The following is a 13,713-nucleotide window of genomic DNA, read 5'->3' as shown; positions in this document are numbered from 1 at the left end:
AATACTTATTGAATAGTACATGACATTTGTTCATTTGCCGTGTTCTTGTGTTTTTTTTTCAGGGTTCCATAGTCATGCTGTACGTGAAAAAGTAGCTGCTTTTGAGTTCAGGAATTTCAATCCACATGCATTTGAAGATATGACAAAAATTAAGTTTTGATTAGGCAAAAATTTGACTGCAAATTTCTCACGGCAGGACAATCTTTATTTAGATTGCAGTCTGTTATTATTACTTCTGATGTTACAATAGCCCTTTTCACGGTTAATTTTTCTCATTTGCATTACAATGTAATCCAACGTGGATGCGAGGCAATTTCGGGCAAAAACTACAAAATAGCTCGAAATTGCCTCACATACATGCTAGATTTTATTGTAATGCAAATGAGCAAAGGTAACCACGAAAAGGGCTAGACACCAGATTTGACACCAGGGCCGGGTTGTTCAAAGCCCGATTAAGCTAACCCAGGATTAGCAAGCATTTTGATTTCAGTTTTGTAACTTTTCGGTGTGGTCTTCCGCTTATAATGTTTGTCCTTCATTTTTGAGTTTGGCTAAGCTCAAACTACATAAAACGTGAGCAGTAAAAGATATTTTTATACAAGAAAAATTAATAGTTCGGTTAACTTTTAATCCTAGGTTAGCGTTAACCGGCTTTCGAACAACCCGGCCGAGATTTCGAACTGACTTTTGCTGTAGAATAAATACACTTTGTTCCGTGCTATTTTTGTCTCGATGGTTTTTTAAAAAGCGTGAAGATTTCTATCTATTTGTCGAAGAAAAAAAGATATAAAGGACAAAAATAGCACATACTAGAAACAAACATTTCGAGGGAGAAATAATGAAAACACGACCTACCGTGGGCGCAGAAAAAAAATACTTGAAATCCGCTACATGGGGGAAAGGGAGAAATAATCTCCCTTTTCGCTCGAGATCTTCGAGATCTCGTCACTCAAAAAACAAAACAAAAAAGATTTGTTTCTGGCATGTCAGCCCCCCACCCCTGGACAATGTCCTCATGCGACTCTGCGGCATTGCGGTGGGTTGTTATAATATAGGTGAGTTTTTTTACATTATTTTGTAAAGCAACCCACTATGATTATCTCATGTTGTTTGCGGGTTACTGCGATATCTTCTCTTGTTTTTGTAAAATGTTACTGCAAGTGCTTTTTTTTTGCGACCCCTCTAAGAGTTTGAAGCGAGAAAAAAACGTTTCGAAACGTTACTTTATGAAAAGCGCATGAACACCGTCGCATTCTTGCATGTTTTACATTCTCTTGATCGCCCACACTAATGTTGTTCCCATAAATTTCTGCGCGCCCGTTGAAGCTCATTAGCACTTGCATCCTGAAAGGAAAACACAGTTGTATCCGAAAAACCGCTTCCATAACACAAACGAATCTTTCTCCTTTTGGTCCCTATTGTTTCAAGGTAGTTTGAAACAATGAGCATTTTTTTTAAACAATACCTTCGGACAGTTGCTTCAATGTTCGAAATAATCATAGTTTTTGCCCCTGAGTTGTAATCTTTTTCGGTCCGGCATAATTAACTTGTCGTATTTTGTAAACACTAGAAAACACTCATTGGTCAGAAAAGTAATCCGTTAAATATAAAGAGACAGTGCACTGATTAGTAAATGTAATCAGAATTACATTCATTTTGCGCTCTGCGTTGCCAATTGTTAAATATTCGAATTTCTTTAACTGCGTGGCCTTTTCCATTTTAATGTCGACTGTAAATTTTTGTTTAGTATGACTTTACCGGCGACTAATTCTCTGTGGCGAGTTAGTTTTCAGACAGGTGATTACTGTAACTCACATGAATAATCGAGTATAATTGTGTTTTTCGTAACATAAACGACGGAATTAATCAATTGAAAGACCTTGAAGTTTTTTGCCCATTTCTCCTTCGTTCTTTTCGACGGAAATTCTGTTGGCCTCCTAATCGCTCGCTATTCTGAAGGTGGGCGGTTGAATATAAATGAACAAAAACGTAATCTTCCAGAGAGATCGAGTTTCTTAAGCTTTACCGATCATTGATATCGAAAGAAATATACATTGTGAATTTTAATTTCAAGACTGTAACCGCCAGATGTCAAGCAACTCTGCCCTTCAAAATAAGTTTTAAACCTTCTCAATTCTATTTACAAAATCAGCTCCTTGTTACAACGACAGAGAATCCTTCCTGCCGAGCTTAAAGTTATTCTTCGCTTAGTGTTCACTTGAATTTTCTTTTTCTAATACAAAGCTGAATGAGTTTTACCCGCGAGTTCACATTGCATCCTTCTCTATACAACTGCGCGAGAACGAAAAAAAGTCTTCTGTCGACAAACGTAATTGCGACCGAACTTGATATACTATTTTTTTTTTTCTTGAAACAGTACCGCCAAAATTGCGTGCGGAGAAAGTCCCAATGTGCCGGTTTGTAAACACAGACAAACAGCCGCAGCTGAGCTCAACGACTGGGATACAAAGCACATGAACGATATACTGTTTACCTTAGTAATGAGAAATATAAGTGTTTCCGCTCGACGAAGATCTTCAGAAATAAATATGTAGTGCTTGAAGAGAAGCGCCGGAGTGGTTCGCCTTTTCAACTGTGCTATTTTCACAGAGTTGGCATCCCGGGTAGAAAAAACACATTCGTGTCTAATCCACTCACGAATCATCCCAAGACATCAGAAGGCCAGTCAGAGCAAAGGCCATGGGAACGAGTCTCGTTCCAAGCTTTTTTCAACTTGGAAGGGCGAATGGCAAAAATGTCATAAAGAGGAGGACGGGGTGTCAATTTAGAGGGGCTGGGAGTCATTAAGTGAAGATTACGCTCCACTTCTAGAAAGAGAAAAGGAGACAAGATTTTCTTTCCAAGGGAAAAGAATAACTACCAGCTACCAGTATAAACTACCAACAATTTTGCTTCAAACATATCTTTCTGCATAAGTTCATGCAGGGAATGGCTGCATGTTGTCGTAGCCATAAGTAGTTTATGCGAACTGTACTTCAAATGAACAGCAGTGCAACAAAACAAATGCTTTTTATATTAAAAAATATATTTTATTGGTGCAATCTCGAGAAGCTCTCACAAACATCATACTCAATTGTAGCTTGTAGAGAACACTACAAAGCTCATGGACAAACCTTTGTGCTTAAATAATCTACGATCAATTGCGTTAGGTAAGGAGAACTTGATCAGCAAAAGATTTCGTAGTCTAGCTCTCACTATCTCTCCCACGTCCCGGCCAACCCTAACTCTTACTACATGTAGGGCTTAAAAAATACAGCAAATATTTGCCATTGTTAAGAGCACAAATTCTCCAGTACACGATCGGCTATTTCCTGATTGCAAAATATTGAAGCAAGTTACATGTGAATATATTTGAAGGCTATTTGCAGGATTTCTCTTTATTCTATGGCACAACGCTGCCTGGATATTCTTCGAACCCCTGCCTAATGCAAAACTGTAATAAAACGATTCTATGCAACGACTGGCTAGATCAGTGCTAAATATTTACAATCATAAAGGTCTAGTCATACAAGAAACAAGATAACACTTGTTTCTACTTTCTCTCTACTGACAGCACCCTCCCTACCCACCCCTCTCTAGACCTATCTCTTGGACTACTCTTTTGAAAATAATTGACGTATTTTCCCGATTTAACACTACGCGGAGGAGGAGAGGGGGTATCTGAAATCGACGTCTATTACGTTCGTCTAAAGTCTTCGCGATGGAATGTAGACTAGCTCAGTCCGAATGAGCGAAACATACTGAAATGGTTCACGGTATTTTTGAGTTGCTTTAGCCGAGTAGAAAATTACCTTCAAAATTGAAGGAAATCTGAAACTAGTCACTTACTAAGATAGAAAAAAGACAAAGAGATAATAATAAACCATTTAGGAACAAGGATGGTTAAGGATAGAGAAGATGGACACGGATTAAAAACGACGAACTTGAATAATTCAGCCTAAACGTTTCAAGATACGCAAACCGTGACGTGGCTCCTTTAAACTAATCACATCAAACAATTGATGACTATAAGTTGTATAATAGAAGTCAGATTTAAGTAAACTCTTGTCCTCGAATAAACGCCCGGGATGAAACCGGTGTCATTAATCGAGAAAGTACATCCTTGTTGTAACTTCAAAGCTACGGAAAACCCTCTGAGTGCAACATCTACAATCTTGTCTTTACAACATCACGTGGAACATCGTGGTAAGACACGCGAAGTTTTCTTTAACTTCTTCATGTAAGCTTGTTTCACATGACCACACAAGTCGTGGACTGCACAAGATCCTCGTCTTCTATAACATACTTGGTTGTTCTCAGTTTGGCTGGTGTGCACTTCGTTTGTTCATAGGGACTGAAAGGAGATTAAAACACTTAGTTTGCAACATTTTAGCCATTGATTTCTATGTTTACCACAAGACCGTTATACTTGTTTGGTTCTCTGTTTGCTTATTTGCTTTGTTTGTTTGTTTGTTTGTTTGTTTGGTTTACAAAACGTTGATTCTCTAAATTAAAAGTTTATATAATTATGCAACAATTTAAGAAGAAAAATCCTCACCTGTTAACAGGAGACCCGACTGCTTGGACGCAGGAGACTTCCGGTAGTTTTGGTCTGAAACAACGTTTCCCAGCCACTTCGCGAGGAGAAAAGAGCTTAAAAATGAATGCAATTTTATCAGAAATGTTGCAGTGGTTTTGCAGAATGTACACGTAGATATGAAACAGAATAGAAATTTTAAAAGCCCAGCTCAATAAAAATGTTACCAACATTTAGCCATAAAAAGTAATATCCTACACAAAGATATCACAAGACGAGGAATAACGAATTTATTCTATGACAAGTTCATCATTCAGCAATTCAAGACAACAGAGATCTCTGTCACGAAACTGAGAGAAAGAAGACCTTACTTCAGCACAAAGGAACTAACCTCGACTTCAAAATTCTCCTTGAAGGACAATTTCCTTTTCTGAGCGCGGGTCTTTACACAACTTTGTCCAGGTTCCTCCAATTTTTGCGTTTCTTCGTTTACCTTCGCCCCTTCTGTTTCTTGCATTGAACTCCCACAACCCTTTTCTAGCTTCATTTCATCAGAAAATGTTGGAACATCACTCTTAATCCACGGAGAATTAATCACTGTTTCGCGGCTCCTAGCCCGTGTCATGGGTGCGATACTGGGCGTCGTTCCGGTCTTGAGTGTTTTCCGTGTCTTCAGGTTTTGGTCGTCGGGTCTTCGGGTCTTCGAGCCTCCGGGTTTTGTCGACTGTGCTGGAGTTTGTTTGTTAAGCAGTTCTTTTCTCAAGGGATAAAGACTGTCTTTGATGCAGACCGCTGGACTGGAACATTCTACAGCCGAATCCTGTGAAACAAATGAAAGGAAACCAGCTGTCAAATCACTCTTCATAATGAGAAACGGTTATTTAGCTATTTAGCCATTACGGAAATTTTGCTATGCCTACGTATCGCTCAGTTGCTGTACTAGATCGCAAGGTCGAAAAAACACGCTCACATCATTGCTAACAAAGAGTAGATGAAGGGTGAGAGAGAGTTTATCCCCATACAGGCATACAAGTTATTTTTAGACGTGGTACCCGGTCCTCCCGCGGATGTTACCTCGTGCATTGCGTACACTTTTCTTTTCAACGAGAATGAAAATGCGTGCAAAGCCGCTTGGGCTGTTCACGCGAGCAAAATCCGCGTCATATGATTGGCTATCTCTACACGTTCCAGGGATTTCCGAAACCGGGAATGTTCTAAAAATAACTTCAGAGGGATCAGAAATTAATTCTGTTATCATTTATTCTCTCTTGTTACTAACCTGTCTAATGATGCTTAATCCCAGACGAGCTGCTTTCCTAGCAACAGACCTCGTTAAGGGCGTTGCTCGCTTTGGCAGATCACTTTCATCTCCGTTTGGTTTTCTTAAAGACGCTCTGCAGCTTTTGAGATCACTGCCAAAGGAACATAAAGATAACGGACGTTTTTTCTGATATTCACTTTGAGAACTTATTGTGAAGTCCAGTTCCTACCTTATGGCGTCCCGTATGCATTTGAACCAGGTCAGCGCTTCCGTCCTTGACTTAGAGTACAAAAGCAGTGATTTGTCTTTACAAGTTACCTGACGTTTAAAAAAGAGAGATCAGAAATGTTGAACTCACAAAGAGAAAAACAAGAAAAAACAGTTTGATGCATGTACGTGTATATCTCGCTGTCCACGATTTCCAAGCAGGCTTACCTTGAACAGAGCTCCCGCGCCAGAATTGTCTTCATTTTCGGTTAAACCGCCCAAAACCTGTTCCAACTCGCAGTCGATCAGTGGCAAAACGCGACGGCATAAGTACGAGCTGCGAATAACACACACGTGACAAACTTGTTAAACATGCCACCGGCTGAGCCAATCCTTGCGTAGCGCGCTAATTATTTTAAAGTAAAAGTTTAAGTCAGAATAAAACCCTAGCATGTGACAATTTAATTGAAAGCTATTGAGCGCTTCTTTACTGAGATGCAGTTTGTTTTGTTTTGTAATTTCAATGAAAACAAAGTGAAATTTGCGATTTTTTTTCCAGTTGTTTCAATTTTGAACTTTGTTTCCTTCGGGAGTTGCAAACTAACTTTGCTGCAGGTGTTTCAGAACAGTAAAATAATTAAGCAATAGACTTCGGTTATGGTTTATAGGATGATAAACCACGCGGTATGTTGGAATTGCACGAGAAGGATGAATAGTTTCGAGACCGTAAAATGCCTTTCTTTCCCTCAACTTGGGCATTCGTTACCTCTGTTCTTTGTCCAGTGAGCCACCTTTCTTGGCGTAAAGAAGAATATCCGAGAACAAAAAGAACATCCTTTCCTGTGATCCTCGGCTACAAACCTGTAAAAGTGTTGACCAAAACACGTGTCTTTATTAAACTAGAAACAACACCGGTACTATAATCTGAATTGCTAATGTCAAAAAGAAATTAAACATTGGTTTGTTTCAAACTACAGTGTAGGAGCACGCATGTAATTTTAGAAAATACGGTTCATGAATTCAACAGTGTCCGCAGTTTCAAAATTCACGCAGGAGTTACAGATCGAATTTTGACTTCGAGAGAGTAATTGTGAAACAATTTTTTTATCTAGTATGTTTAATGTATAATAAGTATTTAATTCAGCGGTTAACTTTGGGAAAATTGCCGCACCTTTCCATATAACCCTACGGCCTGTGTTGAGAAATCGTATTTCTCGAGCAGCCTCGGTAGGTCTATAACCGTACTTTTCAACGCTTTGCCGTCATTTTTCAATCGTATTTAAAATAACCATACTGACCTTCAAAAGTGGACCTTCTTTGATAAAAAGCCGTCCTAAAGCAAATAAAGAAATGAAACAATTGCAACGTGAAACTTAAGTTTTGCAAAGAACAAAAGTTATTATTCTTGTTTTACCTGGAGCAAGAATTTTGGGAGCTCCTTCGCCTGTGAGTGAATTCTGAATGGACAACATTTTCTGAAAGTTCTCTCGCTGACGAATATTTTCATTGATGTGATGTGCAACTTTGTTGATTTCTACTGTGGCGTCTGAAACAAAAACAAAAAAGAGTATTGTTGATTAGGACATGCACACAGGGAAAAGCGCTCTGACGTAGGTCAAACGATCAAAATGTCAGTTTCATAAACTCAGTACAGCCCATCAAGTGACCTATCAGGCTGGAGCTTCTCCTGGTTTCTGTAGTATGAAGCGACTAAGATTATTTCTACTCCCCCCTGGATGAACGCTAGTCCGTCACAGGGTTAGCCCTTAGCATTATATTTGCCGGTACCAATTTGTACACCTGGGTGGAGAGAGGGGCACTATGAGAGTAAAGTGTCTTGCCCAAGAACACAACACAATGTCCCCGCCCAGGGCTCAAACCCGGACCGCTCAACCCAGAGGCAAGCGAACTAACCATGAGGCCACCTCGCCTCCACAAACTCACTACAGCGGTTAATATCATCTCCAAGTTGATAGATTATGCTGAGTGTACACTTGCTTGCCGACTCAGCTTAACAGGTTCTTTAGAGACTAAAACGGTACCTTAGTAATATATTGACCTACATGTATTCAGCACTTTGTAATGTAACCCTGTTCCTGTAGAGATCATACCTTGCAACTTTTCAAAATCAGAATGATCTTTAGGTGTCTTGTTTAAGAGACTCTCAAGTAACAACTTATACCTAGCAAAAAGAAATAAAATAACTCATAGGTTACAATGCAGTTTCTTACTTACATGTATTGTCAGTGGTACAACTGTTCTTACCCACAGACTATATGTACGACAGCGCATCTCTTAACCCAAGATTCTACAGGGCACTGGCAGAGGGAAAATGGTTTGTGTGTTTCACAGTGAATCTAGAGATCTAAGTTCAAAACTAAGCCAGACTACTACTGTAGGTTGTGTCCTCAGGCAAGAGACTTCACTCACGCAGTGGGGGTTGCAATACCTGTATTGAGGGGCATCCAAATTTTAGGATCATCTGTACTTAAGACATCCGAGGTCGTGTGTTGATCGATACCCTTCATCGACCCTTGATTGATACTTGTTTGACATCTTGATTGATACTCAGTCAACTCTTGATTGACATCTTAATCAACAGTAGAGAGTAAACTAATTTTCGCAGACACGCCATCGAGTGTTAATCGAGTGTTGGTCAAGTGTTGACCAAGTGTCAATCAAGATGTTGATCAAGTGTCAATCGCGATGTTGGTCGAGTATTGACCAAGAGTACAGTATATCACTGATATCACAGAAAATTTTAGCAATGACTATTAATTTTTAAAAAAGTCCAGTTCACTGTTATATTGAGTGAATAAATATAAAAAAAATTACCTGGGAACTCGTTGCACTGGCGTAATCAGCAGTGCACCTAGATTTAATCCTTTACATTCAGCATGCATTTCTTGAGCTTTCTTGAAAGTTGCAAACTCGACACTCTTCTTTTCCCACTCCTGAAAAAACATAACACATGGAAGATCAAGCTGATACATAGTACATCAAAGTGTTATCATTCCATGAGGAAATCTTTTGACCTCAGATAAAAGAAGCTGCACAAAGAAGATGTTCTTTTGAGCAACTTGCAACTTTCAATTTAAATTTGCTTTAAGTTGCTACACTGTAAATTGTTCCAGTCTTTATTCTTACTACAGGTATACACTGTAAAATGGAATGATACCACCTCTGTGATAATTTTTTTCTCTATTCAAGGCTATTTTCATGGGCATCACGAACCAGAAAACAAATGTCACATGACTCCTTAACATTAGCTCTCTCTCAGGCCCTACATTCGTGTATGGTTTGATGTGTGAGGGGCAAACGACTGACATTTCAGGCTTACATCCATAATAAAATTACATGTATTGATAACACACAAGGGTAAAATTAATACATTTTTACTGCCAACTACTTATACATGTAAACTTAATTTTCAAATGTTCTTTTCCATACAGTCATGTATTCACTTAAGGTCATTCCTCACATTTACATCACGCATCCTTACTACGCATAATTTATGGCGTCATTAGTGCGTGCTCATGCATGCGCACATTGAAAACATGACGGATTTGCCTTGATATTGAGCTCTGTCAGTTGAAAAATGGCTCTAGCTCACCAACGAGCACGGGCACCCCAATTTTTTTTTTCCAGTCACTGTAATCAACTAATCCTAAGCTTTGCGTGAGAAAAGACTGATCTAATTTCTACTGCTGAAAATTGAATAAACAAGAAAAATAGCAGATACACTGTGGTCCTTTCTATTTTGCAGTTTGGTAATCACATCAAGAAATTTGGTTCAAAGTTTTAATCAAGGATTTAGCTTTCCGTGTGAATCAAACTTAAAATGTTTATTTGTGTCCGACACAATGTATTGACTGTGTAGTTCAATGTGTGTTCTTATGAGTCTGGGCTCACAAAGATTTTTCAATTACTGGGAATGCGTTCTTATAATAAGTATTAAATAATGCCAAAATGGGGCATTTTCAATGCCTCACTGCTCCTTAATGAGCATGGGCACCCCCCTTTTTTATTTCAAAATTGAAGTTATCATATGACAAATATTCAGTGGACAAAGTTTGAACAAAAATCTATTGTCACTTTTATTTCAGAGGAATTACCTTAACTGCCAAATATATTTTTACCTGTAAGGCAGCCTGTGCTTTAGCAAAGTTGTTAGCATAAGTACTGTAAAGCTTGATGAATGGTGCCATGGCTAAGAAGGCATCACCGAGGCCTAAAGTCTCCATATGACTCAAGAGTTCTCTGTTGACTGCTTGAATTGCCTCCACATTGGAGAAGATGGTGTTCAGTGCATTTTGTGGCAGAATGCACGCAACTTGCAATGGTGCAAGAAATTGCTGAAAGTTAGAATTAATAATACCAGAGATAGCATTAAACCACAATGCTTTCATTTAAAAAAAACAACATAGGGTTATTTCATACTAATGTGAAATGCATGAAACAATGATTTTATAAAATCTCACTCACTGATGTTATAGCATTCAAATGATCTTGGTAAGTCCTTTCTGTTGCAAAAATCTCATTGATAACCTTTCTTCTTTTTCTGGCTACGGTTTGGCTGCGAAGCATGTGGTTGAACTCTGCAGAAATGGCCTGACTTGTTTGCGACAATTGTAGAGACAGGAACTTCTTAGCATTGTGAACTGTTTGGGGAAAAAATGTCAGTTAAACCTTGATAGCTGTGAGGGCTGTCATTAAGTTTTAATTCACTTGTAGCCTTGATCTTCACACCCGTAGCAAACTTGTCACTTTATGGGTGAATTGTATCAACTACAGGCCAGTTCACCCATGCATGTAACATCAAGGGTCCATCAAACATACTCAGCTGTAACAGGTGTTATGGGTTATGACCCTTATTGACAGCCCTGCAGCTGTCATCTTGTAACTTGTAGAATTGATAGGATTCACCCTGAATTCAAAAGATCTACATTGTGGGATTATATTAGCATAAATTAAACTATTCAACAATTAGATTATTTGCCCTCAATTTCTGTTGAATGATAGTTGATGAGGGTGCAGCCCAAGTCAACTATCACGCACAGAAATTGAGAGCCAATGCTTGTTTTAGTATAAATCTACTAGTTGTTCATAACTTTGTCTTTATCTAAATCCAGACCTCTTCACAGACAATCCCAAAAACACAAATGGCCAAAATTTTGTTAAAAACTGCACACTGCTAGGCTACTCACTATCTACAAAAGAACAGGTAGTGAGCAGCATAGCCAATAAAAGAATGGCATTCTTGATAAAACACTAGTAAAAATATACTAATTAGCAGTAAGACAATAGGTTCAAGGGTGAGTAATCACCTGATTACATTGTTTAGTAGACACTCCAAACAATTGCAATCCAAAACCTACAATTTTATCCTCTCAGAAAGCTAACGCATCAAGTGACAAGATGTTGCAGCTCACCCCATCAGAAAATACTTTTGAACCCCTGTCAGAATATCTTGTTCACGGGTAAAAAGAGAAGGGGTGGCACAGTGGATTTAAAATCAAATGGACCTCATGCCTACAAATGTACTTATCCAAACGAAGTAGGGTGTTGAACTTTTTTAGCTTTTGGGTTCGGTGAAAACCATCCTCATCAATAAGTTAACTTACTGTGGTAATGGTCAACTCAAACGCTTTTGTTCCTTTGGCTTTATAGCTTGGCTAGATTGTAGAATAGCGGCAACTCATTTGCATCTCATTGCACTCATTTGAATGGTTCCTTATGTTTCTTTATGCTCGTTCTTAGAAGCGTCGAGAGATTTGTTAATATGTGACCCGGTGTTGTAGAATAGCTCCTTTAGTTTAATGCAAGTTTGGGTTTGTTTTTCCCTCCGATGTTGTATTTCCGTGAATTGACGGAACTGCTTTTGTAACTGAACTGAAATAAGCGTAAATAAAACTGAACTCGAAATTGAACACTGAAATTGATCTATTGGATGTAAGCATTGCTCACAACTAAGGCATGACTTTGTTGTTTTGATGGTCACTTCGCTCCATGGTTAGATGACTTAGATAGATCGCTCGAATTCAGTTCGCTCCAACGCTCATTTTGATTATTCCTAGTTCTTTCATCCACTGCCAAGCCAAACTCGGTAAGCTGAAGTAGCGAATTCCGCCTGCGAAGAGCGATCTAACCATGGAGTGAAATGACCGTAATTCGGTTTGATTGTTCCAGCTTAACATCTCTTCTTCAGGCTTGCCATGTTACGTTATGATTTACTCGTAACAAGATACTTCCTGAAGTGCGCTTCCTGAACTCATTTTCGCTTTATCGTGGAAAAACGAACACATGATGAAAAATCGAAACATTAACTTTCATACTCACACTTTGGACGAAACGGACTCGCGCTCCCGTTAACCGAAGCCATGACTTGTGCAATCACTCCTTTAAAACGCACCTGATCAACAGTTAGGAACGACAACTACAAAAGACGTTGGCAAAGTCAAGTTCTTGCACCTTTCCCACGACCAAACGAAGTTTCAGAAACCACAAACTGTGAAGATTTCAAGAGGAAACAACGAATATTTTAACGTTCAAACTTCCCACCCTCTGTTTATTCGCGTGGTGACCTGGGTACTACAATTACTCCGCTGACCAAGAAACGCGATTACTCGCTAGACTCTTACCCAGTTTCCAGGTGTAGCGGGCGTACCGGAGTTTAGCCGCATTTTGGAATAAAGATGGATGGGAGGGCCCTGAAGTTCTCTAATCGTATTTTATTATATGCTATTACTTATGCTCCACCTTGGTTGTCCTGTGTCTTTTATCTGCCGTAAAGATTAGTTTTGATACGCTGGTGAACCCCAAAGAGATTGAGAATATTGCTAAAAGGGGGTGGGGTAAGCGGTCGCGGTATTTCTAAAAAGTTTGCAAGTGGCCTATCAGGGTGGCCTTAACTTCGAACTAGCAATCTTTTTTCTACCGACTCCTTGACCTCTCTTTCCTACCGACTTGTTCAATCAAAAGGGAGCCTGGAGAAGGAGTGATATAGCGGGACGGAGCAACAAAAAATAAAATTATTTTCCGTTGTTCCCTTCCTGCACTACAACGGGTTAAGGTTTTCCACTAGGTCAAATTGGTGGTAAAGGAGACTGCGTTAAGGTGTCCGTTTACAGAGAATCTGGAACGAGGGCATAAATCAAAAGGCTAATTTTCTGTCCTTTTAATAGTTTTATTTCTTGATCACAGTATACATGAGATTTGTGTTTAAAAAATGGCAAATCCCATAACGATGTATAATTTAGCTCCATGACCATTTCTTAGTTATCACACGAATCTTTTACTCTGGAAAACAGTTTTTCAATGCTCTGGATTCCAAACCAAGGTCCTAGGTCATTTAAGCCTGGATTTCACTAGCGACGCAAGTACAAGCGCAAACGCAATAATTCTTATTTCACCGTGAAAACGGCCTTGACGCAGGCATAAGCACAAGGTGCAAATTTGTCCTTTTTCTTGTGCTTGCGCTTATGATTGCGTTTGCACTGCAAGTGAAAACGAAATACTACTCAGGCATAACACAAGCTCGAAGATATTTACCACACGTGGTTAAGTTTGGCCAATGAAAACACTGGATCCAGATTACCTCGCGCCTAAACAGTTTGGAAGGTTCGGATGATTTTGCTTGTGTTTGTGTTTACGTCGAATTTCGTTTTCACTTAGGTCATCCCTATTGCTTGCGTCTGTGCTTGCGCTC

General features: G+C 39.2%; 1 protein-coding gene across 1 annotated transcript; it reads right to left on the bottom strand.

Annotated features, from left to right (window-relative positions):
* Positions 1-3,025: 3,025 nt before the first annotated feature.
* Positions 3,026-13,713, bottom strand: LOC145489140 (rho guanine nucleotide exchange factor 39-like). The gene is made up of 14 exons (XM_081468053.1): positions 12,345-13,713; positions 10,491-10,666; positions 10,145-10,360; positions 8,841-8,959; positions 8,117-8,187; positions 7,420-7,551; positions 7,304-7,338; positions 6,772-6,866; positions 6,234-6,342; positions 6,028-6,116; positions 5,817-5,949; positions 4,929-5,357; positions 4,559-4,653; positions 3,026-4,354 (listed from the first exon to the last, which is right to left on the bottom strand). Exons 1-14 carry the CDS (start codon positions 12,385-12,387, stop codon positions 4,252-4,254), a joined length of 1,845 nt encoding a protein of 614 aa, XP_081324179.1. The 5' UTR covers positions 12,388-13,713; the 3' UTR covers positions 3,026-4,251.

The sequence above is a fragment of the Orbicella franksi genome, chromosome 6 (assembly GCF_964199315.1).
Source record: "Orbicella franksi chromosome 6, jaOrbFran1.1, whole genome shotgun sequence".
Classification (NCBI taxonomy): Eukaryota; Metazoa; Cnidaria; class Anthozoa; order Scleractinia; family Merulinidae; genus Orbicella; species Orbicella franksi.
The sequence above is the reverse complement of the archived record's forward strand: the minus strand, read 5'-3'. Positions and strand labels throughout refer to the sequence as shown.

Coding starts and splice junctions, on each gene's coding strand:
- LOC145489140 (XM_081468053.1), bottom strand. CDS start 12,387: ATGGCTTCGGTTAACGGGAGCGCGAGTCCGTTTCGTCCAAAGT. Junction 10,361..10,490: donor ATTTGAATGCTATAACATCA/GTGAGTGAGATT, acceptor TCTAACTTTCAG/CAATTTCTTGCACCATTGCA. Junction 6,343..6,771: donor TCACTGGACAAAGAACAGAG/GTAACGAATGCC, acceptor TGTTATTCGCAG/CTCGTACTTATGCCGTCGCG.